The sequence below is a fragment of the Falco rusticolus genome, chromosome 2 (genome assembly GCF_015220075.1).
Source record: "Falco rusticolus isolate bFalRus1 chromosome 2, bFalRus1.pri, whole genome shotgun sequence".
NCBI lineage: Eukaryota > Metazoa > Chordata > Aves > Falconiformes > Falconidae > Falco > Falco rusticolus.
This window is the reverse complement of record NC_051188.1, coordinates 17,775,841-17,803,554: the sequence shown is the minus strand read 5'-3', so window position 1 is coordinate 17,803,554 and position 27,714 is coordinate 17,775,841. Positions and strand designations below refer to the sequence as shown.

Below are 27,714 nucleotides of genomic sequence, written 5' to 3'. Positions count from 1 at the left end.
TAGGCCATAATTCCTAAATAATGTGGAAAACTTTCAGATAGGGTACCCTGGTCTGTATATAGGAAAGTCAAGGCAATTTTGCTAGGTCTTTTCGAATATTATTTTCATAGTCATCAGAGTGATCAACTAAAATAAAAACAAAAACATTCCATTTAGTCCCAAGAGCAGAAGATGCCTGTTGAAGAGGTCTTATTGTAGGCTGTGGCTGCACAGTAAGAGGTGTTAAATGCTAGCCTGTGAAACTACTAGGAGAATACGATTCTCTTGAGAGAAAGAAATCTGTCAGTGGGTTGAAGAACAGTTTCCTTCATTTCAGGGACAGACAGCCTGGGAGAAAAGGTCATGCTATCAACATGTGCTAAGTAGATGTAAATTTTAATGGTCCTTGGGCTTTATTATGTCTGCCTTTCTGACACATAGCTCTTGGTTTGAAACTGTAATCTCCAGTTTTCCCCTTAACCTTTTTGGTATCACTTATGTTGGTGTCAGTGCTCTAAGACTAAAGATTTGAGGGAGCTGTGTTTGGACTGTGTGCAAAGCCAGCGTCCTTTGAGATTTTACTAGTTATCAGTGAAATTGGCACCCACATTGGTGTACTTAGGCCTCAGGGGCACTACATTTGCCACAACCCCCATTTTTTTCTGCCTCGGTACAGTTCCAAGCAGGGGTTTGCATCTCAGATGAACTGGAAGTGAGGATGGTGTGTGAGATCAGAATTACTGATGCATAAAGACTTGTGTGACCTCATACTGATTGCCCCCAAAATGTCACCCTCTCTCTTACCATTTCCATTGGCTCTGGTGATTTTCAGTGACAATCAAGTACCTAAATTCCATTTTGGATCTTTTCTCATAAATAGAACTCTCCACATATTGAAATTCACACCCCTTCTCATTCAGTTGCTTTTGCTTAGTTAATACTTCTTTTTGACGTTGCGATGTGGAAATGTATTCTTCGTATTTCCTTCTTGGTAGAGACAGCAGAACCACCCCTGCACTGCAAGATACGTCACACAGCCATAAGGCGTGTTTTTGCTCTGAGTATCTTACTGTGATGTTTCTCAGATTAATTTTTTTCTGGCTAATTTTAGAGAACGTTAGAATATATAATTTTAAAATTGTGATTTCCTTCATCTGCAAATCCTTTTATTCTATAGATACAAGACAGGAGGGAATCTTTTGGCTATCAGGGCTAATGCCCAGCTGCCAGGTAGTTATTTTCTTATTTCTGCTACTCCTATGGAAAATCTCTTCCAGGCCCTGATGATCCTAATAGACACAGCTGTATTGCAAATATTAGCAAGGAGCTGTCTCCTCATTTTCAGCCTAAACCTAATATTTTGTATTGACATGTTTGTTCTTGTGCTAACATTGTCTTTTATTTAAAGAAGTTTCTTTCTTTTTCTAGGGTACATTTTTGACAGTGGTCCTATCCTGTCTCAGTGTCCTTTACTAGACTAACAAGACAAACTTTTGTGGTCTTGTGTAGATCCTTTTGCATCCTTCTGCACATTTTTCTTGAATGTGAGTAACCAGCTCATAATACCATATTTCAGAAAAAAGTTTGCCCAGGACTTTGTATAGTCTAACACATCCCTTTCTTGAGTCCAGCTGATGCATCCTTGGACTACATTTTGTCTTTGTGCAGCTATTAGGCCTTTTCATTTCATGGCCATCCTGGGAACAGCAAGTATTTCTTTGCCTTGGTTCCTAATCACTTCCAAATGTTCAGCTTATGCTACAAATCTTTGCTACTAGTTTCCCAATAAACGTCATTGTGTTCTGTAGTGATAAATTTAATCTCAGTTCCAAGGCTGCACAGCTCTTTCAAATAGGTTTCAAACATTTTTGACTGGCTTCTAATTGGGAAAAATAAGAAAATAATGAAGCAGCAGATTAAAACTATCTTACATATTGTTTTATTGTTCCAGTTATTCATCCTAATTTTGCTCATTGGTTTAACCTTTGCTTCCTTCCTTTGTTTTTCTAAGAGAAAAGTGGTTATGTTGGAGAGGTGGTGTAAGATGATGAAAAAGTGGAAATGTGAAAACATGCAATTGTTGAATTAAAAAATAAATAACATTTTATTTCATAATAAACCAAGAGCTTCACTGAAGAAATATTTGAAAAAAATCCTTGTATTAATATTTTCTCTGAAAAAGCTTAATCAAAGAAAAAACATTCTATTATTCTAAGAATGTATTACATTAAACAAAAGAAATTTCTTTAGAGACAGTAATTCTTGTATGTAGCATCGATAAAGAAATAGAAAAAACCCAAACCATTGTGGAGGAAATCATAATCTGACCATGAAGGACCTCTAGTGGCATAAATACTTCCAATTAAAAAAAACCTAAAATGATGCTTGCTCATAATTTTACAAGGAATCCCTTCTCCAGTTTCAGATTGAAGTTCAATTTATGTGATATATTTTGCCTTTCCTTTTGTTGACAAGGTAAATGCAGAAAATATTATTTTGCTCTAAAACATACAGCAAGGTGTCTAGGTGTACAATGGCATTGCAATTCAAATTCCTTGAAACTTAAAGCAGATGCTGTCAACTTAAATGTTATGTTCTGTGTTTTTACTTGTTATCATTGTTACCTACTTTTATCACCTACTCAGACTTATGATTTTCTTAGCAGGAGGAACAGCCTGATAGGACATACTGAAATAAAACTGTTTAACTAAAAGGAGTTGAAAGCAGATGAGGATATGAGAGCTATGTCTGTGCCCCATTTGTTATGACTGTGCTAATTTTTTTATTTGTTCTCAGCTCAAAAGTAATTTTTTTTTAAAAGTAGCAAAAATATCTGTGCTGTCACTTTTGGGTTATCCTTCAACCATTCTTGAACATAACCAACTATAAGAAATATTTAGATTCTTAGTTCCTTTCAATCACATTTCAAAATAATTTGATATTTTAGATACAAATTTTGAAGAGAAATAATTTCTTTTCAAAAATCCTACAAATGTATTGCTAATAGTTCTTTATCAACACTTTTTCGAAGTCAAAAAAGAGATATGTGCCTACTGTCTAGAGGCCTATTAAGCATCCAGATACAACCTGCATGCAAATCAACTGCTGCCACTCTGGCATTTCTCTCATCCTGAAAAAGACACAGTAAACCATGTTACCGTGGAACGAGTTACTTTTGTAGACTACCAGGAACAGAGTTTCTGTATCTGAAAGACGCTGCACAGCCTTAGTTGCACACACTCCCAAGTTTCCACTGGTGCTGGCGATAAAGACCAGTTCTGGGCGGAATGGAGAGTGTCTCCGGAGCTGGGCTGCCTGGCCGGCACACACTCCAGGCAGCTGTATGGCTTCGGTGCGGCATGAGGCAAACTCAGGGGCTGACAAAAAACCAGAAACACAGAGCCACGGTCACACCTGAGGTGAACCCTGAATCGTAGTAAAAGCAGGAACCTGGAGCAGGAGTAGCTGAACACAAAGACATGTTTAGATGTCTCGGATAGCTCTGCTGCATTCATGGCCATGTTGTCCACAAGCCATAAAAATTTTCTGAGATAGCAAAGTTTATCATACTCTGAAATGAACTTAGTCCCCAAAGTGTGACAAAGGACACTTTTAAAAATGGTTGTTGCTGTTGGTTTGACTTTTTAAAAAACTTTTTATTTTTTTTTATTAAAGAAATCAAATTAAAAAGAAATCCCTGCCTGTTTAAACTCATTACTTTGTGTCGTATTTTTGCAGTACACAGATACCCCTCTGGGACTGCAATCCTTCTGCAGCTGAGCAGCTCCGGTGTAAAGCCCCAGCCTGGTGGCAGCTTGCCGGGGTGGGGCTGCTGCAGCCTACCTGTAGCAAGGAATTCCAAGATCTGAGCTTAAATGGAGGCAAAAAGCACCGAAGACGTGATTCTCCTATCTCTGGAGAATCAGCAGCAGATTGCAGATATAGGATCAATAAAATTAAAGGTGAAGATAATAGTACCACAGCTGTGGAGCTCAGATATGATGAAATATGCAGGGTCTGATAGTTCTGCTTCTATTATACTTACTGTTACTTTAGGTTATGGAGAATTGTGACCAGCATGACCTAACTTATAACTATCACAACACTGAAACTAATTTTGACAGACTGATTTCTTGTGGGAGTCACAGCAGGATTTTTGTTGGATTGGGAATTCAAAACTAAAAAAAACATAAACTATTCTGTTACACAAGCGAATAAAAAACCAATGAAATATCAATATAATATAGAAATTGGTATGTATATTATAAACATAAAAGTAAATTTATGAATGCCCTCTTAAGACATATAATTATACAGCTTTTATCTCATAGTGACCTACAGCTTTAGTACTACACAATCACAGTCAAAGAGGGGATTTGGGGACCAATCCTCCACCGCGTAGCCAGCACCTTAGTGGATAGGGCTTGGCCCTTGGGAGGTGGGATACTAAAATTCACCTTCCTGCTGAAAAGGGACTACCAGGCACATGGAGTTATGAAGGTGACCTGAAAATGGCAGAGTAATGCCTCTTATACACTCCAAAATCAAATCCTATGAGGATGAATTTGGGTAATTGCAAGGGAGATAAACACATCTTGAATGAGGGAACTGTGACAGAGAAAAGCATGTCTGAAAAAAGCATTGTGGTGTTGCGGGGAGAAAGATTAAACCGTGGCGCTCTGCAGGGAACAGGTGAGGGTAGAGAGCAGGAGTGTCTTGTGGCAGAAAGGATGACAGCATAGCCAGGACAGTGACATACTTGCACCAACAAAAGCAGATTACCCTTCCTGGAGGCACTTCTGGGATTTAATTCCACCACGTGTGACATATAGAGAGCATCATTAAAAGTGTGAGCTATTAAAAACCCCACCAGGGTATGCAAAATGCCACCAGGTTCTGCAGGTGAGTTTGTCTGCGATGTGGGTTAAGACAAATGGGACGAGGTGAACTCTCAGGCATGGGTGTCATCAGCAAAAAGGTGGGAGCTGAAGCATTAGAGGCAGAGGTGCCCAAGGCTGTGCACAAGGCTGGGAGAAGTTAAAATTTCAGGGTTTAGAGTAACTTTGCTTCATGTAACTAGAAGCTGAGACCCGAGCTGCCTGCACACGAGGCCAGCTGCAGTCAGGCTTCCGCAGGTCCTGGGGGTCGAAGCCTGCGGTGGGGCCGGGGCCAAGGCAGTGACCCGCAGCCAGGGCACCGGGCCGGGGCAGCTGCCCGGAGGCCCCGCAGCCCGCCTGAGCCGGACAGCAGGGACGTGAACTTCGCCTTGGCGCTCCCGGAGCCGCCCTGCGCCGCTGCTGCTCTGCGGTGCCCCCACCTGCGCCCAGCGTGCGCAGCGGGGCCGGGGCTCGCCACGGGAGAGGAGCATCCCGCGGCAGGCAGGAGAGCTCCGTCCCCCCGCCCCAGGACCAGCCCTGCCCCTCCTGGGGGCGGCCCCTCGGCGGGCACAAAACCGGGCTCGGCGGCTGCTGGGGAGCGTGGTGCTTCCGTCCCGCCGCCGCCGCCGCCGCGCCTCTCTGTCGCTCTCGGCCGGGGCAGCGCCGCGCATGGAGGCGGCCGCTGGTGGGGCGCCGCCGCCCGGTGCTGCGGCGGCCGCTGCGCCCGGGGCCGAGACGTCTGCCGGGGCCGCCGCCGCTCCTCCGCGCCGGGTGCTGGCGATGCTGGGGGCCAAGCTCTGCACCTGGTGAGTCCCCGGCCGCGGCCCCCCGCGCCCCGCCAGCCTCCAGGTGGAGCGGGGCAGCGCCGGCCTGGCGGCGGGGGTCCCACTCCCGGCCGGGGTCGCTCCCCGCTGGAGGGAGGGGGGGAGGGAAGGAAGGGGGATGCGATCTGTCCGCGCTGGGCGCGTTGGCCGGTATCGCGGCCAGGGATGCGGTCGCTTATCTGTGCCGGCGGGAGAAGCCGTGTGGCGCCCGGCCCGGGGCCAGCGCCGCCGCGGGGGGCCAGCAGGGAGCGGGCCGCGGGGCTGAGCGAGCCCCGGATGCTTCGGGGAGCTCCCGAGGCCGTGCCCCGGCCGGGATGCGGCGGCAGCCGGGAGGGCCGTGGCCGCTGGGGCGGGCTGCCGGAGCGGGGCTGGGCGGCCGGGCTGCTGCGGCACACAGCCGGGCGGCCCCTGCCAGCGCTGCGCTGCGAGCGCCGGGACAGGCCCTTCAGCTGAGCGTAGAGTTAGGGTGCCATGTGTCTGGTTTTGTTGAACTGTGAGTGTAATCTCGCATATTCGCAAATGCTCTTGAGCTTTGGGTGTGTTTTTTCTTTTTTTAGTAATTCCGGCTTACTGTTTTTCTGTTTTCCTGTTTTTTCTGTGCTTTCAGCTATTCGCTGTTTTTCTGAACTTTTTATCTATTCTGTACTCTTGTTCTTCGCAATGATGTTGATAAAAGTTGTGAGGGGCAGAAAAGATAACAGAACAATATAGTAGAGGTGAGGAGGTGTGGAGTCCAGAAAGACCAATATCCCCTTTCCTTCCATCCTTGAATCAGTTTAGGAGAGAGACCTGTTCAAGTGTATCACTTAAAATGTGAGCACATGGAAAACTCGAGGGAAAAAAAATCTGCCAAGATGTGCAGGCGTTGCATGGTGTCCCAAAGCTGGTACTTGGAAAGTGCTGCCTTTCATGAGAGCAGAACTACCTCCTCTGGCTTCCAGCCTGCAAGAGCTGCCATTCACTCAGAGCATCAGTTTCCATCTAGGAAAAAAACCCCAAAAAAATCCATGCTCAGAAGACTTTTTTTGGGCTCTAGATTTGGTCTTTAATAACTATGGCATCAGATATCCTTGGCTGACAAATATGAGATGCTGGCTGGCCTGCCGCTCAGAAGCTGGAGCCTGGCGACTGGGCTGCATGGAGCTGTGTGCTGGTCAAGCAGAGCCTGGTTCGGCAGATCAAAGGCTGCCTTTTGGTTATAAGATTTTTTCTCTTCTTCAGGCCTCCTGCCTGTCAGGAATGCCCAAAAAGACAAGTTAGGAACGTGTGGAACGGTTCAGTAACCTCACCTGTGCTGGCAGTTTTGCCAAAATGTTGCCAGAGGGCTACACTAAGGGAGTCTATTGATGGTACTTGTAAGGAAATGAAGAACCCTCACTGACTTCTGTGAGGTGGTGTCTGAGATGCTGAGCTGATATTTTTTTCTTTGTTTTTCCCAGGTGGCTGGAAGCTCAGCCACTTCAGTTTTGTTAGAGGCCTTTCTGAGTCGTAGGAAGGTTTAATACTTGTATGTAATAACAGATTATTTTTTTAGTGAAACCAGTAGAAAGTACGCTTTCTGATTCTTGAAACTAAACAAGTCTGTCTTATCTGTTTCTTACCTTTTACAAATTAAATTGACTTCCATTTCAAAGCAGAACAATGAAATATTAACTTCTGAAAATGTAGTTCTTAAAAATACTTTTTCCTGTCCTAAGTTATCTGCTAATCATGTTGGAATATGGCTTCAGTCTGTCCCTGCATTTTCCTTTTAACTACTCCCAAGAAAATGTGAAATAATTCAAATGAAATGGTCTCCCCCCACACCCCAAATCAGGAAGAGTTCAGTAGTTAAAGCTGTGCAAGTAAACTGTCTACATGAAGAGCCTTGCCAGGCTTTGTCTGTGTTTAACTGGTGGTGTAAATACATTTAATTTTTGAAAAGCTGTATTTTCATGAAACAAATCACATTAAAATTATAGGATTTGTTAAACAGCCTATAAAATTGTTAACTGTGGGCTTACAAGATTTTTTTCTATTACTTCCTCAGATACAGACTCTGATTTTATTTTCATATCTCGGGGTATTTTTTTGCATTTCACGCAGAGCCAGAGAAAGCCGGCCTGACTTTATCTTGTCAAGAGCCGTACGTTGTTCAGTGTTAGCTTTAGACCAGTGTGTGTCAAACTGTCGTGTTCTAAAAATCCCTAGAATGACTCCTAGCTTTCTCATAGCCATAGATGCAGGTAGCTAAGGCATGGTGGCTGAAGGGAGAGAAGTACTTAGTAGCCAAGTACCAAGCAGTAAAAAAAATAACAAAAAGCCCCCAAACTATAAAACTAAAAGGCCATTTCAGACCACTTACCTTGCGTCATCTGAGAGTCCAGAGTGGTTTAGTCCTTACCAATGCATTAAAAAAAAAAGCAGAGAGGATCAAGTTCTGGCATGGAAAATTTAATAATTAATATATTTTTAAAATTATAAATTATTAATAAGAAAATCATAGTAATCAATACCCACGCCAATACTGGAATGAATGGAAACTCATATCTTTGAAGTGTTTCTCCTATAACAAATTGTCATGCAAAATGAAACCAGTAGGATTTAAAGTTTGCTCTCAGCTTTTACAGCAGGTCAAATGCTTTTTTAAATTTGCTGTAGGAATTTAGTGGGCACTGAAATAATAAGGCTGCTGAGCCCACGTTTAATGAGGGTCATCTTACTCTGTTTAAGCCACTGTCTTGCTGCATCGAGCCCAGTGCATTGTGCTGGGAACATGCAATGTGAAGAAATTTATTTTGATACCTTGGCAAATGGTGTGAGGGGAAACCATTGCGGCTGCCTGCTGAGACTTGCACCTGGTGTTGGACGGGGGAGTTAGGGCAAGAGGCTGTAATTTTACGTGCAGATGAGAAGGCTGCCAGAAATGTTGTGTGTTGGGATTCATTTTTTTTAGGGCAGCCTTCCACTGTCGGTGAGTAATATCTTTATATGGTTCCTGTGATCTTAACGTTTTGAATCTGTTCAGGGAAGAAAAAAAATCCCTCAATTAAAATAAGAGGGAAAATAAAGAAGGGATTGAGGCAGGATGAAGCCTGCTTGCCTTGTCAGATGCCCTTCAGTACTGTAGAAATAAATTCTGTAGGACTGCTGAGACATACATTAACTAAATAGCAGTGATTACTGGTGCAGTAACCCCTAAGCAAACAGTCTGGTAGATTCTGGACCTGCATCTCTTCCCATATGGAAAACCACAAGGAGATAATTCCTGAGGTACTTTAAAACTGGAAAAGTGTAGTTATTAGAAAAGCTGAGGATCAGCTTGGTGGAGTTATTCCACTGCAAGAGGGCAACCAGGTCTTTCCTGGTTTTTAATGAATAATGGTTGAAGCTGATCAATCGTTAGCAAATTTGAATGGCAGCAGACTCTCCAAAACACTTTTGCCACCTTACTGGAACATGGTCACTATCAGTTTGCCAAACGCTGTGCATGTAGAGTACGGGCCTCTGCTATGGAGAGGGTGCTGTAGTTCAGGAGAAGCAAAGCTACCCCTTGCGTATCATATCCTGGAGGAAAAGGTTTAAAACCTTGTCCCACAGCAGTCTGTGTTAAACGAGCCAGATGCTTGCGGGGTAGTATTGCCTGTGCTTCTGCCTCTCTCTCGCACTGCCTAGGGGGAGGGTGAAGGGGAATTTGCATCCAGGAGAGCAGAGCTTCTGCTAGCCAAGGCAGCTTTAACCTCTCCTGTTAGTGTATTGCAGAGCACAATTTATTTTGTGGCCTACGCAGGCTTCACAGCTTTAGTCCAGTAAAGTTGCAGCAGTTTTGCCCAGCTTTGGCCCCATTGCTGCACCCGTTTCCCAGCTAGTCCAAGCACAGGGTGAGTTTAGTCCAGTAAATTGCTAAAGGCTTGCTCTGTGCTTCCTGGTCTTAGGGGTATGATGAAATATTTTCTGCTACTTTGGAGCAAGAAACTCTGTTTAAATAATAAAAAGTATGGATGTATTTATTTTAAATGCCTGAAACTACATTTTCCATGTGGTACTTGCCGTGTTATTTCTTCCTGGAAATTCCAGTGAGTCTTCTGTTGCCTGACCTCCTGGCAAAGCAGCCGGAGTTCACAGGGATGGCAATGGGCGAGCTGGAACCCCATGCCTGCTTGAGAGAAGAGGTAGTCTCATCCCTGAAATTTTAGCTAACCTATGTTATGTTCTTCTTGGTGGCACCTGATTAAATTAATTCTTTAGATGAACATAAAAAGACATTTCTGCATCAGCCAGAGTTATTAGCCAGAACGTGTCATCATGATTGCTGATTTGTTTGCCAAATAGCAAAATCAAATCTTTGACCAGAATAAAAAGAAATCCAATCGAAGTGATGTGGCTTTAAAGGTTTATTGTCTTTTTTTGTGTACAAATACATATATATATGTGTCTCAAAAAATACATGTATGTACTTTATAGCACTGTTTATGGTTAATGTTCTGCTATAAAGTAGCTGTGATAGATTTCTAGCTGAAACATGGTCTCTGTTGCTTACTTCAACATTCAAAATGCTAGAAATGAGAATGTTCATTTTTTCACACACCCGTTATTCACACAAGGCTGGATAGGACCTTACAAAATTGTCATGTGATACGTGAGTGCTTAATAACGTGAATGTGCATTGTTGCTGGGATTGGCAAGGCAAGCTGTAGCAAAACGTGAGGCTTGAATCTCTTGGAAGTGCAGCATGGCTGGACTTTGCAGAGATTTGCTGTCTCATCACAGTAGACTTGGGAGAGAAAAATGTGCCTAGCAGCATTTTGAATGTCAGAAGAGCTTTGGTGTCAGGCTGCACTGAAAAGAGATTCATGCAGCTGAATTAGGATCCATGCAAAGGTGTCTCGCTCATCCCATATGACTACGATTGTAGTTGGCTTTAGCACCCCTGAACGCACCCTCCTTGTATCTGGCAGCTGGATTGCACAGCGTAGCTGGGTGAGCTGGTATTTATTACATTAAAGTCACCCACCTTGGGGACAGCAGCCGGTGTTGCTGTCGGGTGGTGTGCCTGGCATGTGGGTGCCCTGCCAGAAATCATCGGGCAGCAATGTGGGCACAAGGTAGGTGCAGAAGCCTCATGGGTTGCTTTCTTCCCTTGCTTGATTACTTTGAGTAGGAACAAATAAATCAGTTGTGCAGACAGTTAGTCTCGCACTAAAGCCTGAAGAGTAAACAAATTCCATGTGAACTTTGCCGAGCTGTACAGACACCACAGCACTGAGCCCCTGTCACTATGTACTGTGAGTATGCAGTAGAGGCTGGGGTGGTACAAATCTGCACAGCTCCACTGTCAGGAAATAACAGCAAGCCAAAAGATACACAGCAATCTGTGCGTACTCCTGTTTGCCCAGGAGCATCTGGAATAGTTCACTCTGTATTAGGTGAAGTACAGCTACTCCAAGAGCGTGAGTGGTTTTTTTTTTCCCTCCCTGGCTGTGGATTGGACTCCAAAGGAGTTGTAAATGCTGACATGATCTGTGGCCAAAATGTGTTCTTAACTCCTTCCTCAATTACAGCAGGACATGATTGAATATAGCAGAAAGAATCCACAATAAGTATTAATTATAACAATTCTTACTTTAAGAAATGATTTTTTTTACGGTGAGAACAATCAGTCACTGGAACAACCTCAAAGGTGTGGTCGAGTTGTCATCGCTGGAGGTTTTCAAGATGTGACTGGACAAGGTGCTAGATAATCTCACCGAGGCTTCCTTTCCCATGAAAGGTTGGACCCAGGTGATCTTTGAGGTCCTTCCGACCTGGGCTGCTCTGTGATTCCATGCTTAATGTTTTTGTTTTCGTTAGCACTGCTCAACTTAGGGTCTCAGTTCACTTTCAAAGGCTCAGGTCTCGGAAGAGCCTGAAGGCACTTGTGCCTTATCTCCGTATTGCAGATTTCTATTGAGCAGAGTCAGAATGGGATTCTGTGGAGGACGAAGGATTTAATTCAGGCATGTGGCCTCTCTTGACGAGAATAGTTCGTGCCATGGGTTTGAGCCTGCCCAAGTAAGCTGCTTGAGGATCCTGGCAAATTATCACAGTCTCCATCAGTGGTGGTTTGAACTGGCCTGACTTCTTATATGGCTGTTACGAGGTTAGACTGTATCTTCTGGGTAGACAAACTCCTGCTTACCGGTAAATCAAGCAACATTGATAGGGAGTAGAAAAAGAATAAAGTGTCAGTCTAAAAAATGGCATTTTCCCTGTAGAACTATCAATTTTTTTAAAATCTTGAATGTTTAAGCTTACTGTGTTGTCTTTTATATTCACAGGCATATTTTGAAAACGATAATTCTCGGCCAGATGCTCTCCTTGTTTATCTGTGGGACTGCTGTTACAAGCCAGTACCTAGCAGAACAATACCAAGTGAATACTCCAATGTTTCAAAGTTTTATCAACTATTCTTTGCTTCTTCTAGTTTATACAACAATGCTGGCATTTAGGACTGGTATGTGAAATATGGGATGGGAGATTCTGGTTCATAATTTTTTTTCCTCTTCTACATTTTCCTTTCATATTTTGAAACTAAAGAAGTCAATAGTTGTCCTGTTTTTTTTTTAAAGTTCCTGCTGAAATTTCTGCTTTGTGATAACACATGAAAATTAATTTCACAGGTTACATGAGCATTTAATTTTATTTGAATTCATATCTGTTTAAAATTACAGGCTCTTTGGTTTCAAGTCCTATGTTGTATGAGGGAAAATAGGCTTTGTTGTAGCAAGCTTCTTTACCAAAGGCTATTTAATATTCCTCCTATTTACTCTTTAAACAACTCTAGTTTGTGGTTTTTTTCCTCGTGGAAGAATTTCTGTGCTTTTCATTATTTGCATTGTCTACTCTCGGGCTGCATTTTGCTGTTATTGTATCTTTCTTAAGGAGGGGCAACTGAAATTGAACATCTCAGTATTATCTTGCCTTTTAAAAGCATAAATCCCTGTGCAACATTTGATTGGAAAGAAATGCATATTGATTGCTGCTTTCTTCTAAACAGGCAGTGACAGTCTTTGGCAAATTTTGAAACAGAGGTGGTGGAAGTATATTTTTTTGGGACTGGCTGATGTTGAAGCCAATTACATGATTGTAAAAGCCTACCAATACACGACCCTCACAAGTGTGCAGGTAAGGACCCATCTCTCTTTTTGAACTGTTGTTTTTATTACAGTTTTGGACTAGTTTCTGAAATTAGATTCGTAGGACAGACATGAAAGCTATTTAAGCCTGAAAAAAATTTCCAGTATCTATTTTTTCTCTGCAGTACAAGGAAGAGCATCCTGCATCATGAATAACATTTCCAGGAAGCAGAGAAAATTGGCCGGTATTGCTTAGTGCCAGTTCCTGAGTTGAAGTGTAATTATTTTGATAGAAAGCACTTCTAAGAGTTTGTTGACAGCCACTCAGGTTTTTCTCCAGACACAAAATAAAAATTTATGACCAGATAACACTCTGCGCAGGATGTTGCTGACAAGAGCAAGGTAGATCTCTTGCCTAGTCCTAGAAGCTGTGGGAGATGTTTTGAGATCTAACCCCACATGTGAAGACATACTAGTGTTGCTGACCACGCAGGGAGATGTTTTGAGATCTAACCCCACATGTGAAGACATACTAGTGTTGCTGACCACGCAGGGAGATGTTTTGAGATCTAACCCCACATGTGAAGACATACTAGTGTTGCTGACCACGCAGTGAGGGACCAGCCCTATGGCTTTTGGATGTGGCAGTTCAGTTCAGGCCCCTTTCTGGAACAGATGGAAGGGAACTCAGTGTGTCAGGCTCCTGAATTGACAGTAGACATCCTCTGCAGTGCTGGTGCTTGTTGCTGTGTTGCTGCGCTAGGAAAAATCTTGTGTTCTGAAATAGTTCTACAGGCAGGAGGGCTAAAGCTGGGGTTTCGTTGTCACCCTACGCAGACAAGCTGCTGGAAGAGTTAGTGCCTTCCTCCTGCCTCCCAACTGCATGCCTCTGAGCTTACATAGCCAAATCCCTTGAGAAAACTGTCCCAGGACAGTTTGAGCAAAGTCAGAGTAAACCGTGCCGCTTGCTGGGCTATTGGCAAGCTGTGTCAGGCCCAAGTGAGCTCACTGTGTGGCTCCACAGCTGCTGCTAGAACAAGGGAGAGGCCGGTGCAGAAGCGAGAAGGAGGAGGCGGAGGAAGTGTCTGGGGCTGTTGCCAGCCTGTGCCAGCTCTTACCAGTGGTGTATCTGTGGCTGGGGTCATGGACTCACTGAAAAAAAAAAAACCAACAAAAAAAAGTACCATACAGAATTGGCTGTTAGTTGGAAAGGAGTGTTTAGATGTCAGTGTTTTACAGAGTCAGACTAACAAGGGTTAATATTTAAAAGAATTACTGTAAAGCAATAAACTCCTGTGGTTGGGGCTCCCTTTAGCAGGCTGCAGTAACTTTTCGTTGTTACTAAAGACCAGTAACGTGTGCCTGTTGGAATACCACATTTCCACTTCATACTTGTATTATGAATCATTAAGCCTCTAATTTCCATACAAATAATGCCTAAGAAGTTAAAGCTTTAAGTGACATGTTTCAGTCTCAAGATCAAGTTAAGCTCATAATTGACACTGTTTGATAATGTACTTTACAGCTGAAAAAGCCAGGACTTTGATCCAAGTTCTCAGAAGTGGTAAAGCTATTCCCATGATTGCTTTCATAGAGACTTTTAAGAAGGAATAGATAGAGCAGGTTGTCCTGTCCAGTTGCCAAGCTCAGGCATTTGCTTGACCCTTTTTCCCATGTGGTAACTTTCAGACTGATGCTGCTTTGTGTCAGTTCAGTAACTGCGGATTTGTTGGAACTGCCTGTTGCACTGTTTCTTGCACATTCTCTGAAGGCACTAGTTTCTCACTGTTGTCAGTAATGAGATACAGGACAAAAAAGAGCCTGTGATTTGCTCTAGTACAAGGCATTTGCTGTCTGTCAGTAGCAAGCATTTCTGCAGCTACATCAGAAACCGTTGTTCAGAGCACCCAGCCTGATGGCCTGTCTGCAGTACTGGCTGTGAGTGGGTGCCCAGGGAGCATGGAAGCAGTGCAGGGGTGTGTGGCACCTTCCTGAATACAGGGTAATCACTGTTAAAATGCTGGCTTACTGGAGCTTCAGCTCCATCCTATGAAACTGATCTTCAAAGCTCTCTGAGCTCAGCAAGGAACTTCCATGTATTTTCTCACACATGTACACAAAAGCAGAGCTAATTTTCCTTTAGTTATAAAATACCAGCACTGAATGGATGGGGTTGGGAGATTTTTTAAGGAGATATTGGGGATGTTGGGATGGCAGCTCTCATTTCTTTGTAAGTAAAAAAAAATACGTTGGTCCACAACTGAACTCTTCCTGTTTGGCTGCAGCTGAGGCAATGCCAGTGAGACTCCTTGCTGCTGGTGTCCTTCTGACTTGTGGCAGGACTTGACTGTGCTGCTGTTTGACCACATTTCATAGCAAAATCCAAGCAGCCTAGCTGTGGTTTCATGTTGTTAACATGTTATTGGGCACAATTAGTATTTGCTCTGTAGGTAATTTGAGTGGAGTATTTTATAGGCATCTATTGACAGAATATCAGCTGATGGAAGAGTGTTAACCTCAACAGGAGAAAACACAGGATGAGCCCCTGGGGCTCAGCTGGAGGCTGCCCTAAGGGAGCCTTGTGGGGAAATGAACAGGATGAGCTGTGAAGCTTTCTTGCTCACAAAGCTGTCTGGAGCTGGCAATTATAAGCAAACCAATGACCTCCAACAGTCTATGATAATTTATTAACCTTGTATTAAAACATCATTTAATAATTTACTTGCCCTACCTTTAAAACCTCCTGTAAATTGTGGCCAAAGCCTGGCTTGAGTGAAAACATTTTTAAATCAAATCACCAGGTTGTTTTTTCCCCTGTGAAAATTCAGGCTAGAATAAATAAGATGAGTTTGCTGAGGCTCTAACTGGCAATAGCTATCAGTACTGCAATACTGCTGTTTATGTCATAAAACCTGAATAAATACATACTACTCCTGTAAATGGTTTAATTGACACAATTTATTGTGATGTTACATCTGCTTTGCACCTCTTTGAACGTGATCCTGTACAGAAGAGTTCTGTAACATAGTAGATGGAGGGAAGGCAAGATACCAGTAGTTGGAAATCAGATTTCTTCTGTCTGTAATTGAGGGTAATTGTCCCCTGGAACAGATTACCAGGGTGTGTTCTTCATCGGCTGGTGATGAACCTACTCTAACCATCCCTCTAACCAGGATGCTGTAGCTCTACAGTATGTTATTGGCGTGGATGCAGCAATTCCCCATCTGGTGTTACTGAAAGAGCTTCTGGCTCATTATGTACTACTCCCTTACATGCTAATTAAGAAAATTTTTTAAAAGGGTTTTCTTCCACTCTTTGGGTTGCAAAGCTGCTTAGAGGTTGGAAGGCTGTATGGTAAAACCTTAATTAACAGGGAAGTGAAAGCTTGCTTACTAGTAGAAGTGATGTCGACTACCAAGGGGGTAAAAAGTTCGCTTTCTAATGTTTGTAATATTTCCTGTTACTTGATACTAGTCAAAACAGTTAGATTTTGAGGAAGCGTTAGGTTTTTCTTGAGCCTAGACTAAAGGTAAGGTAGAGGAAATGGCCTGTGACTAGATAGAAACTCAGAGCATGGTATTTTTCAGTAAAGCAAAGTTGTATTGAAATATGTGGTATCACATACTAGGACTTGTGTGGTTGTAATGTCTCATAATACAGCCTAGACAAGTGCTTCTGCACTTTACAAACAGACTTTACAAACTGGACAAGCTGGACGCAATCCAAGGAGCAAAGACAAGTAAAGGCACTGTTAGGATTTAATCTGTAGTAACACTCCCCTTAATGCCATGCTTGTAAGACTGAAGTCTTATGTAGTTATGAACAAGTAAAACCGGACGTAGCATGAAAGTCTTACGACTTTGGTTAAAACCCTTGGGGATGACGGCTGAACTAATGGAAGTCGGCACAGAAGAAGCCTGCAGTGGTGCACTTAGGCAGAGGCTGGCAATGAGCATTGAGGACTAAGGGCTCTTGATTGTAATGATTATGCCCCAGTCCTGTTGACCTGGACCAAGTACTTTGTAGGGCCTTCAAGAGGCCAAGTTTTAAGGAATGACATTTGAGAGTACTTTGTGAGTAGTCTTTGGAAGGCTGACTATGTGTTCCCTTATAAAGTTTCATGGCATTCTACTGAGGCAGGTCAAGAAAATGCACCTTTTTTTTTTTCCTCCAGACAATTTCAGAAAAAATAATTTTGTTGAACTAAATATTAAACCAGTTATGATTAGCTCTATGTTCTTGGTATTATTTCATTCTTCTAGAACACTATGCCCATCTTATGCTGCAGCATGTTTTTCTGTATTAAGTACACAGCTAAGTCTGGATACTTGCTGTGGTAAAGGAGAATGGGTAGCAGATGGGTGGATCTTAACAGCAAGGCAAAGATACGTAGGATTTTAGGAACATAAAGGGAGGAGATGATAAAGAAGGGAAAGAAAAGTCAGTGTCAGTGCTTATCATGGAGTGCAGACATCCCTGAACCATAGCTGTTCAGTCTGCCTGGGGGAGTGTCTGCAAACACATCTGAAGTGCTTTGGAACTCCACCTGTGCTTCTCTGCTGCTGTGGCATGGATGAGTTAGAGTGGGTTACCTGCTTCTGACTAATTGAGAGTCAGTTCTACAGAGTAATGAAAATGTGTTGGTGGCTTGTACATGCTTTTGTGGGAAGCTGGAACATTGGAAGGTGACTTTAGGAAAGCTGTTCTTCCCTTCCTATCTTCCTGCTACCAATTTTGCACATGGCTTCCAGCACATGTACTACTTTTTTTTATTAGGATCCAGTTGGGGGAGGGGGAGAAATCAAAACCAAAACTGCAGAGTCAGATTCTTGTCCTAGTCACTTCAGTGTAAAATCACATTACTTGTACCCTTCAATAGTTCCACATTTTTGCTTTGTGTGCATGGAGCCCTAAATTCTTATTACAGATTTGAGGAGGAGTGAAAAGACAGAACCTGCTGGGGGAAAAAGGAAATGTAAATGAACCACCTCCTTGTATTGGCGTCACGTGGAGCAATGTGGTTTCAGAGCAACATCCTAGCATTTATTTGTGAAGCTGTGAGATTGATTAGATCCATCATTACAAGAGTCTCTAGATCAGTGCTTTCCTACCAGGAGAGAGCGGACCCCCACCCCAGCTCCTCCTTCACCTGCAAAATGCTTTTAATGGTAAAATGTGAGTGTGACCACTCTTTCAAACGAATCCACTGGGGTTGCTTTGTGACTTTCGTTAACATCTGATAGAAACGGAAAGTAAGAGCCTGTACATTTGCTTTCAGGGCAGTGCAGCTGAGATTTGGAGTGGGTTTCTAATTCAAACCATTTCTCTGTACACACAGCTGCTGGACTGTTTTGGGATTCCTGTGCTGATGGCTTTGTCATGGTTCATTCTCCGTGCAAGATACAGGCTGATTCATTTTCTTGCTGTTGCCGTCTGTTTGCTGGGTGTAGGAACGATGGTGGGTGCAGACATTTTGGCAGGGCGGCAGGACAGCGAAGGTAAGGAATCCTTTATTGTGGGGGGGAAGAGCAGAGAGATGGCTCCCATGGTGGGCTAATTTGTAAAGGAGAAAGAAGAGCAAATGCAGGGGGGGTGGATATAGTTTTATTTTAAAAGAGGAGAAGGCACACTGCTATTTGTATTTCTTCTCCTTTGAGAAGATGGTGGCTGCGGAGACACTGGTTTTATAGGGAGCTGTGGAATTTCTTTGCCTGTAGGTCTGGATTATTTTTTTTCTACCTTAAAAGAGAAACAGTTGTGTTAAGCTTAAATTTTGCTGCTGTTCATCAGACCTGATGAAGGGCCTCATTCTTGAAAGCTTGTTCACTTTTACTAATAATCTGAGATGGTCTAATAAAAGATGCTGCTTCTCCTTGCAAACCCTGCATTGCTTACATGGTATAAGCCTGCTGGCAGCCAGACTTCTCTGATTTGCAGTTTATGAGCACAAATAGCAAATAAAAGGTTACTCAGCAGCAGCCGACTTCTCCGAGTTATCTTTGGCAGACCCAACAGAAATGGTTCTTGTATCCCCAAGGCCCACAGGTCACAGCCTGGAAAGCAGGGGCTTACTATGGGAGAGCAGGAGGAGATGTGGGTAGGATGCCGGGATTCCTGGGATCTCCAGGAGGGAGGCTGGGCTCTGGGGACCAGGATCCAGCCAGGTGTAGATAACGGCAGGTCTTGTCTTCTCTATGGCAGGTGCCTGAATCAACCCATATCACAGCGATTTTATTCTGAATAAGAATTTTGAATTTTCAGTCAGAGAGTATGAGGCAAGGTAAACTTCTGGGCATTGCCTTCAGCAGGCAGCATAGAGCTAAGCCTGGTTGGTGTGATTTTGGGGCCTTACTATAGGCAAGACACCAAGACAATCTGAGGTTTAGCTTTAATGCTATGTGGTACAAGTATCTCAGTCGTGAAGCAGAAGTCTTATTTCCCTGAGGCTGTAAGACAGTTGTGCTTTATTTGCTGACCTGAATATCCTTACTATTGCTTACCTTCATATTTCAGACGTATTTTCTTAGTGATTGCCAGCTGGCTCAGGGAAGGAAATCTTAAATCAATTCAAGGATTTAAACAACAGCGATCCTTTTGCTATTTAGCTGATGCATAATGGCATTTACTTGACAAGTGATTGTATCATAGGCAGTCCCATTTGCACAGTATAAATAAATTGCAGCAGAACACATGATACCACCCATCTGCAGCCCACTTAAGACCCCTGTGATTAACCTGAAGCTGAGTTCAAGTCCCGCTGAAATCGATAGACTGATTTTAGCAAGACTTGAATCAGGCCTTACTGCAAAAATGGGGTCAATATTCAGAAGGGCAGAGAGCATCTGTAACCAGGGATTTTCTCAACTCCCTACAGTGCCTAAGGATTGGACCAGACTATACAGCAGTGGCTTGGTCAGGATAAGGTTTAAATACCAGGTTTAGTTCATTCCAGACTGCAGGGTGAGCAAGTAGCAGAGACTGTGCTCGAACACCAAGGCATTGGTCTGCACACACAGGAGATGTTTCCTTTCCCCTTACCCTGGGAGGCACTAGGAAGAGATGTTAGAGATAAATTTGCTTGTCTTTTTAAGGAAAGTTAAAAAGTGTTTGCAGCATTACCCTTATTGTGGATTAATATTTCTGTACAGGTAGTGACGTGGTGATTGGAGATGTCTTAGTGCTTCTTGGTGCTTCTTTGTATGCCATTTCTAATGTGAGTGAGGAATACATTGTGAAAAATCTGAGCAGAGTGGAGTTTCTAGGAATGGTGGGCTTGTTTGGGACTATTATCAGCGGTCTACAGCTGTAAGGATCTAATATTTATTTTAAAACTAATTAAGAATATTCTACAGATGATTGTCTTCTGTGAAATTATGTTATTAAATTAATTCTTCATAATTAATTCTTCTGCATTTGGCCTATATGGGAGTCCTTCCACTTGAATTTCATTTTTGTTTGCTTGTCAGCATCCATTTTATATCCTTTTTGTATGCACTACTCTTACGACAGCAATCCTAAAGCTGAAATCCTGCAATTGAACACATATGATACTTGGCTGTATTTTTGATTTTGTTGATCTTCATGAGGATGCTCAGTATGCTGAGGACTGTTCGCAGGAATGTATTTCTTAATGGATTTTATCTGTGGAAAAATTTAGTAGATAATCATAGCAGGAGGTCTTCCATATTAAACTTCAGTTTAAAATGAAGCCATGTATCAACCACATTAGGGTAACAGACCACATGCACTTAAGTGTGTCTGAATTTTATGTTCCTTGTTTCTCATCGTTATAGTTAATTATTTCCTCTCAAATAGTATATGAAATAAAACTGAATCTCTGAAGGATGAAAAAGCCTGGGAAGATTAAATAAAAGTGCTTTTGACTTTCAGGCCTTTTAATTTTCAAGTCTGTGTTCATGCTTGTTAGATGTTGGGAGTTTGGGTCATTCAATAAATCTTCAAACAAAAAAATAAGGGATTATAAATCAAAATATTTCTTATATATTTTGGTAATTAAATTCTCTACTTGAATATGATTCTTTTTTCTTTTTTACTGTATTATATCTTTTCTCTAACTCTAGAGCCATTGTGGAACATAGGGAGATAATGAGAATTCAATGGAACTGGAAAATTGGTATGTGTATGACAAAATGATGTGCATTTTTACAGAATACTGGAAAATTATAATCATTCAGACTTTGAATGCTGGGATTTTAATTTTCTTTCTCTGGATATTAAGCCATACTCGTATTGTCACAAATTTATTTTCTGCAAACTTTGCAGCTCAGCAAAGAGACAGGGTTCGCAGGATTGAACATTAAAACTTTTGAGCTCAGGCTTTGCATTTTGTGTATAATATGAAATAATTTTTCAAAATAAATTGAAATAAGTAAAAATTAACCTGTTTAATTACAGACATGTTTGGTGTCGGAACTTCACAAGAACATTTTTCTGTTGTCCTTCCTAAATGAAATACTGGAAAAATGGATTTTGTGACACATTTTGACCTCAACAGAACTGTACGTTGTTAAGAAATGTGGCTCTAACTTTCTTCAGTCAGCTGTTACACTAACTAGGAAAGAACGAGAACTTTCTTGTATAGATACAGTAATTTTTGCAGTACAGGGGAGTCTTGGGAAAGAAGTATTTCTTCCATGTTTTTCTTGAATTTATGTTTCCGTATCTTTTAGGAGACTTTCTCCTAAAAAATAAAATACGTAGTTTTAAGGCATCTGAAGAATATCAGTGTTCTTCAAAATCAATGTTCTGTGCCTTAAGAGTAAATTGTCATCTTGTTTTACAGCATTGCTGTTCACAGTGTTTGCCCTGTGTATGTTTGGGCTGTATAGCTTCATGCCAGTAGTGATTAAAGTTACCAGCGCAACCTCGGTCAACCTGGGTATTCTGACTGCGGATCTCTACAGTTTGTTTTTTGGACTTTTCCTCTTTTTCTATAAGGTAAGTACTTTCATTCTTTCACTACAATTTCAGTTACGTTTTTACTCTAAAATTAGAAATAAAGCATAATGTTCTTAAAAGCCCCTGAGCAATTATTTGCACTTGTACATTTCTTCACCTTGTATTGTTTGTTGTTGGCAGATGCCAATCAAGAGGAATCATACTTAGTTAATTACATGGCATTGCCACATTAAGCAGATAGTGTCTTTCAAACAATTTCACACTTGATGGAATACGTTAAGAGTTAATTTTAGGAGACAGCAAATAATTTCCTGAGGTGTTCAAATGGTAAGAGTCCTTGCTGTAAGCCCTGTGTGGAACAGTGTTGGATTTGGTTCATCTCTCCAAGAGTCCAAAGTGCAGGTTTGAATTTCCCTGTCCTGAAAGGCATTTGGTGGCTGAGAAGGGGACAGTTTGGCTTGATTTCCGGAAATTCGTATTTTCTTTTAGAAGTTTTATCTGTTCATTAAGAATATCTTGGGATAAGAATCAAGCTTTCTCGGCGCTACGACTAAGAGAGTAAAGGAACTGAAAAAAATGCAGATAGATATATTATTTTGTATGCTGTCCGAAAGGCAGTTACTTTTATTGTGCTCTAAAATATTTTTGGTAGTGCCTGTTCAAGCTAAATGATAGTGCTAAAAAGATTTCATGCCACCTTACACTTTTGATCCAGAATCATTTGTGGGAACCTAACTCGTTACAGCAGTTGGAGTAATTGAGTCGGTTGCTTGGTGACTGGAAGGGCTTAGTGGGAAGCTTGTGAATTTCACTTAAGAAATTAATTTGTATTATTCCATGTGGTTGCTTTCTCTTCAGCATTATGGACAGCCAGTAGCTTTTAGGTCAGATTTGTTTCTAAAAGTGAAGGCCAATTTATTTTACAGCACAGAGGTCTGGTAATGGTAGGGTCTGCCAGCAGCTAGATTTTCCTTTTCAAGAGCCTCTTAGCTCAGCTTTCCTCACTGTTTTGAGTTCCAAAATTCGCTCCAAGCTACAAAGCATCCATTAAAAATGAATGTAGGAAGTGAATCATACTAAAAATTTAAAAAATACTTTCTAAGTCACTTCCAAACATGCATTTTGGCATCCAGGTAGCTTAACTCAAGAAATGATTATGAATTCATATTCATCATAGTGAAGAGGTAAGCAAGAACTTTGGAAGGAATATAATAAACTTCTATCCTTCAGGATTTTTAATTTATTTTGGGGTGAGGTTTTTCTCAGAGCAGATCATCTCATAATTGCTAGCTGCAGGGTATTCTTTAGCAAAAAGGAAAAATGAATTGGAGAAGACTTTGGGGTTGTATTAGGGGTGAATTTCAAGTACTTATTAAAATAGGAACTTGCATCTGTGGTTAGAAACAATGAAGTGGTAAAAAGGGGAGTAATGATGCTGCTGCATCTTCAGTAATCTGAGGATCTGAGCTAGCTTAGGAACCAAGAATTGAGGGAGCCTGATTTTGACGCCGCTTTTAACGTAACACTTAGCAGCAGAAAATCTTATTGCCAAGTTAGCTGTATAGTTTCTTTACCTATGGGGCAAAGAAACCAGGCAGGACATTTCCTGGATTGAAAAGCACCCTGGACTCAGGAATCTACAAACAAAAATGAAAGGAATAGCTCTGTATTCCCCATTACCAGATGATATTTCACAGCAAGCCACTGAGGGCTTGGCTTGGCTAGGCTGTAGAATGGAACAAGCCATGGAGAGCTCAGCGTTGCTGCGGTCTGAGCCTGCTCTGACACGGAAGCAGCACAAAGGTGCAGCAGCTACAGCACAGACCAGGCCCAGGAATTTATGAGGTTTTGACTTGTGCCCAGTGTTTTGCTTATGCACTCAACTTTTCAGCCCCAACCACGTCTAAGGTGAAATGTGAATTTTGCGTGCCTGTTTTGATGAGCTCTTTTTGCTTTTACTCCATAATGAATCTTGCTGTGCTTGTTCCTAATGAGCTCATTGTATAGATCCCTGTAATCCCTCAAGAGATGTTAAAAAAGGTCTTCAAATGCTTTGTTATATAAGCTCCAGTGGAAATCGGTATACTGCAGATACAGACACTAGATGGAGTTACAGTCCTCCAGTAACGTTTAAAGCAGTCTTCAGGCTTGATAGTATGGGGATATAAGCTGCACAGGTACAACTGAAATTGGTGTTTGAAGCATTGAAGTTGCTGCAGTATTTGAAATAAAAAAAAAAAAAAGGAAAGAAACCCAGGGGAAGGATGCTGAGCCTTCCCCAAAACCAAAAATAAAAAGAGCATAGGCCTGTTGGAGCAGCATGGTTAAGGTTCACCTGCGTCCATAGCTGCAGACACATAGGAAGGCCTTGGATGACTGCTACGCTGCAACAGCTTTGGCATCCTGGCTTGGTGACTGTGCATCTGCTCTTGGAGGAATTGGTTCTTAGAGGATCAGAGACACCTGCTGTCTTGTACGTACTGCAAGAGGGAGTCTGGTAGTTACTGCGACTGTCCAGTCTCGCCTGAGCCACATGTCCTTGCATACAAGCACATGTTCACTCCTGGCCTTAGGTTGCATTCTGGAGAAGTCATGCAGGTGCCTTGATCCAGACCCAAGCTCTGCCCATTTGATGGGAATGGGTCAGTCAGGGACCACAGACGCTGCTGCTGCCTCCATCAGGACATCTTCAGATCCTGGTGCTTCCTCCTGTGCAGAGTGAACACGAGTCCAGGCTCCTCCAGGCAAACAGCCAGCAAGGTGAGGAGAGGGGGCACTTATACAAGGCCACTGTGTTTCAGTCTGCTTTTCCTTTTGCGTGATGGTGTGCAAGGGTTTCTAAGCCAAGTGACTGCCAGCTAGGAATTGCAATGCCTTAATTGTAGATGCCTCAGTCTCTTTTGGATCAGAGTCCACCCTCCAGGTCCTACCATTCATTTCATCCAGCTCTGCTGCTTGATAAACTAGAACATGCTTTTCAAGCACATCTAAGGAAGCTAAAGAAGGAGGCTGGAGAATATTGACATTGTGATGTAGGATGCACTAAGTCCTTCATCCTACTGTTTAATCAGTGTGGTTTGGCAAAGGCAATACAGAGGATTTTAACAAATCTGATGAAAAAGTGTTCCTGGCTGTGGATAACTTGAACACTTTGTATTATTGAATTTGGTGTTATGAGGTAAGCATTTATTTTTCTGTCAAGGTGGATGAATCTTGGCAATTGTTGGACTTTTAACAGGGAAGTGAATGATAGTCAATGAAATGTCTGATGTGCCTAAGCAGTTCATACTCTTGCCTCACACCACTCTTAACAGAGCACAAATGCCAGTCCTGTAAAAGGAGCCCCAGTCTCCTCTCTTCAAGGACTTTTGGGTGTAGAGAGCAAACCAGTTTTGGTCCAGTAATGTTTATCTAGCCCTGCAGATGGCTAAGAGCTGTGCGAAGAACCATCTGCTCTGGTGACCTGCAGTAGAATGGAGAGAGTCATCTCTTGTTAGGACCTGTCATATTTGGCTGTGCTGAAGCAAAATTCTTAGGGGTGCAGTGTTTCAACATTCATGTGTGTAAATAACTGTCCTTCAGTATCACCATGTTTATGGCCATTTGCTCTCTGTTAAGATTCTTCTATGTAGACCTAAGGAAACTCCCTGTCCAACAGCGTTGAGGATGAGCTGCGAAGAAAACCAGTCAACAGCTTGAGTCTATCAGTGAGTGGAGCTGTTGAATTTTGATTTTCAGACTTGAATACAGATCACACTGATAATCCTCATTAAAATAATTTTTAAAAGGAAGGATAGCTTTCACATTCTTAAAACAGGGCAGCATTGACATGTTTTTACATCAGACAAGACTTAATAAGTTTATTCTTTCCTCTGCCAGTTTTCAGGTCTTTATATCCTGTCCTTTGTTATCATCATGGTGGGCTTCATCTTGTATTGCTCTACTCCAACTCGGACAGCAGAACCCACTGCCTTGCCACAGCCCAGCAGCACCGGCTTGGACAACGCTGCACTAAAGCTTGAGGAGAACGATAATGAAACTCTGGCTGTGACTGTACAGTTCACAAGAGGAGAAACTGTGGTGGTCAACGCTGATTAAAGAAATGGCAGCATTTCAAAATAGAGCTTTTTTTTTTTTAAACTGCCAAATTTCCCTCAAATATTAATTAATCTGGAGAATTGTTCTACTGCCAAGGCATATGTCATGCTGCGCTGGTTTTAATGCACTGGATAGACTTTTAAGGCCAGATCCTCAATCAGTGAAACTGTATTGATTTACCCTTGCAGAAAATCTGGCCTGTAGAAGACAGAGTAATATTTATGTGAAGTCTCTGGAAAGTGAGAGACTGTTATTTTTAAATGCTTAATTAACTTAACAGCAAATGTGTGGGGGAAAAGATAAGTCAAAGCAAGCTCCCAGGTCACTAAGTGGAGCAAATATGTTTTATATTGCATTAGGGACCTGAATCTGTAAGATGCTGAAGGCTTCGTGGTTCCCACACCTCTGTGCAGAATACCTTCAAACAGCATCTTGCAAAAGCCACTCAGTTTCTCACAGGATCTAGTTCTGCAAGCCATATTGCATACAGACACCTTCCACGTGCTGGTGGACTTCATTCCTCCACTGGAAGGTTTGCTTCTTACATTCCACCCGTATGTTTGTCTCTTCATATTCTGCACTCTGTTGCAGCTGGGGCTGCTACAAGTATTTTATTTTGAGTTTTGCTAGTAAGGGAAGTTTAAATACGTTTTTAAAATATAACTTTTTATAATGCCTTCTTTTTCTCTGCAGTGGCCTGTTGTTTGGTGCATTCCCACTAGGTGGAGGAGACAAAGTCAGGCCCTTGCTCTGTTCGGTAGGAAGTGAATATTTTTTTCCTGGATGAGACAGCAAAAGGGTTTGAACTGTAGTTCACATCTCAGTGAATTTCTCCCAGAAACAGGACACATTTCTGCAGAAAGACTTGAATAAAATTGACATTTCTTAAAATAATTGAAGCATCTTAGCCATTCCTCATTGCAACAGTAGTGACATAATCTCCAAAACACTTAAGTGCTTTCAGTAGATTCATTGGCAGTTGTCCTCCCCCTCTTCATATTTACAGTAAATGATTAAAAAATATGAGGCTGCAGTTTTAACAGTAGTAAAACCATACTGGGATCTTATTTGGTTTTTTGTACAAGCCTTCTTAGCTCAGGTGTATGAAGTAATAAAAAATAAAGTTTTCAGCAGCTGAAGGCTCTTGGTTTGGTTTTTTTTTAAGCTACAATTTCTTTATTGCCCAAAATGATATTAATTTTACTGATCAAATGGTTGAACTTTGCTGTAAATAGTAAATATGACGTGAATCATGTTGCTTTGATGTCAACGGAGACATCCTGCAGAGTCTGGCATCTCTAGGGGCTGGCGGATAGGACCCACGTTCTAGAGGAAACCTGTGGTGTGGAGCAGATTGTGGAGGCCAGATGAGATGCCCTGGGACCTCTGAAATAGCACTGCAGCCTATGGTTGAGACACTTAATGCTTCCTTGATGACCACACAGGGCCACTGGATTACTTTAAATGCTTAACCTTTACACAGCTAAAACTGGATGAGATGAATCCCAGATGAAGCTTGTGGCCCAACCTGCAGTATGTTCTTTCTGTGGTCACTGTGTGGCATTTCAGCATCTCTGTGGTGGTTGCTAAAACAGCTGTGTGTTGGGAAAGTGCTTTGGTGTGCCTGCACACCACATATGCAGTGCTTCATGAAAATCGGTCTCAGTTTATGCGCCTCAGGAAAAATCGCAGGGCACTTTGCACAGATGGCTACTGTGAATTGCTGTGCAACAAAGAGAAAGCATGAGGCAGCAGCTGGAGTTAGAAGCATGATGGAAAGTGTGGTCAATCAAAGGCTGGCATCAGCAGGTGAAAGCATTACCTTGGCAAATGGAAAAGGTAAAGTTAGCTCCTAAGTTCATAGCATCCCTTCTAACAGTTCCCATCAAGAGAAAAGCAGGTGAAGGTTTTTCCTTTGTGCCA

At 42.2% G+C, this 27,714-nt stretch overlaps 1 protein-coding gene across 1 annotated transcript; it reads left to right on the top strand.

Moving 5' to 3' along the window:
* The first annotated feature begins 5,437 nt into the window (after positions 1 to 5,437).
* Positions 5,438 to 26,914, top strand: SLC35F2 (solute carrier family 35 member F2). The gene is made up of 8 exons (XM_037378276.1): positions 5,438 to 5,662; positions 11,977 to 12,152; positions 12,696 to 12,823; positions 18,113 to 18,272; positions 19,923 to 20,079; positions 20,856 to 20,908; positions 21,578 to 21,732; positions 25,573 to 26,914. The coding sequence occupies exons 1-8, from the start codon at positions 5,526 to 5,528 to the stop codon at positions 25,789 to 25,791; spliced, it is 1,185 nt and encodes a 394-aa protein (XP_037234173.1). The 5' UTR covers positions 5,438 to 5,525; the 3' UTR covers positions 25,792 to 26,914.
* Positions 26,915 to 27,714: the final 800 nt, after the last annotated feature.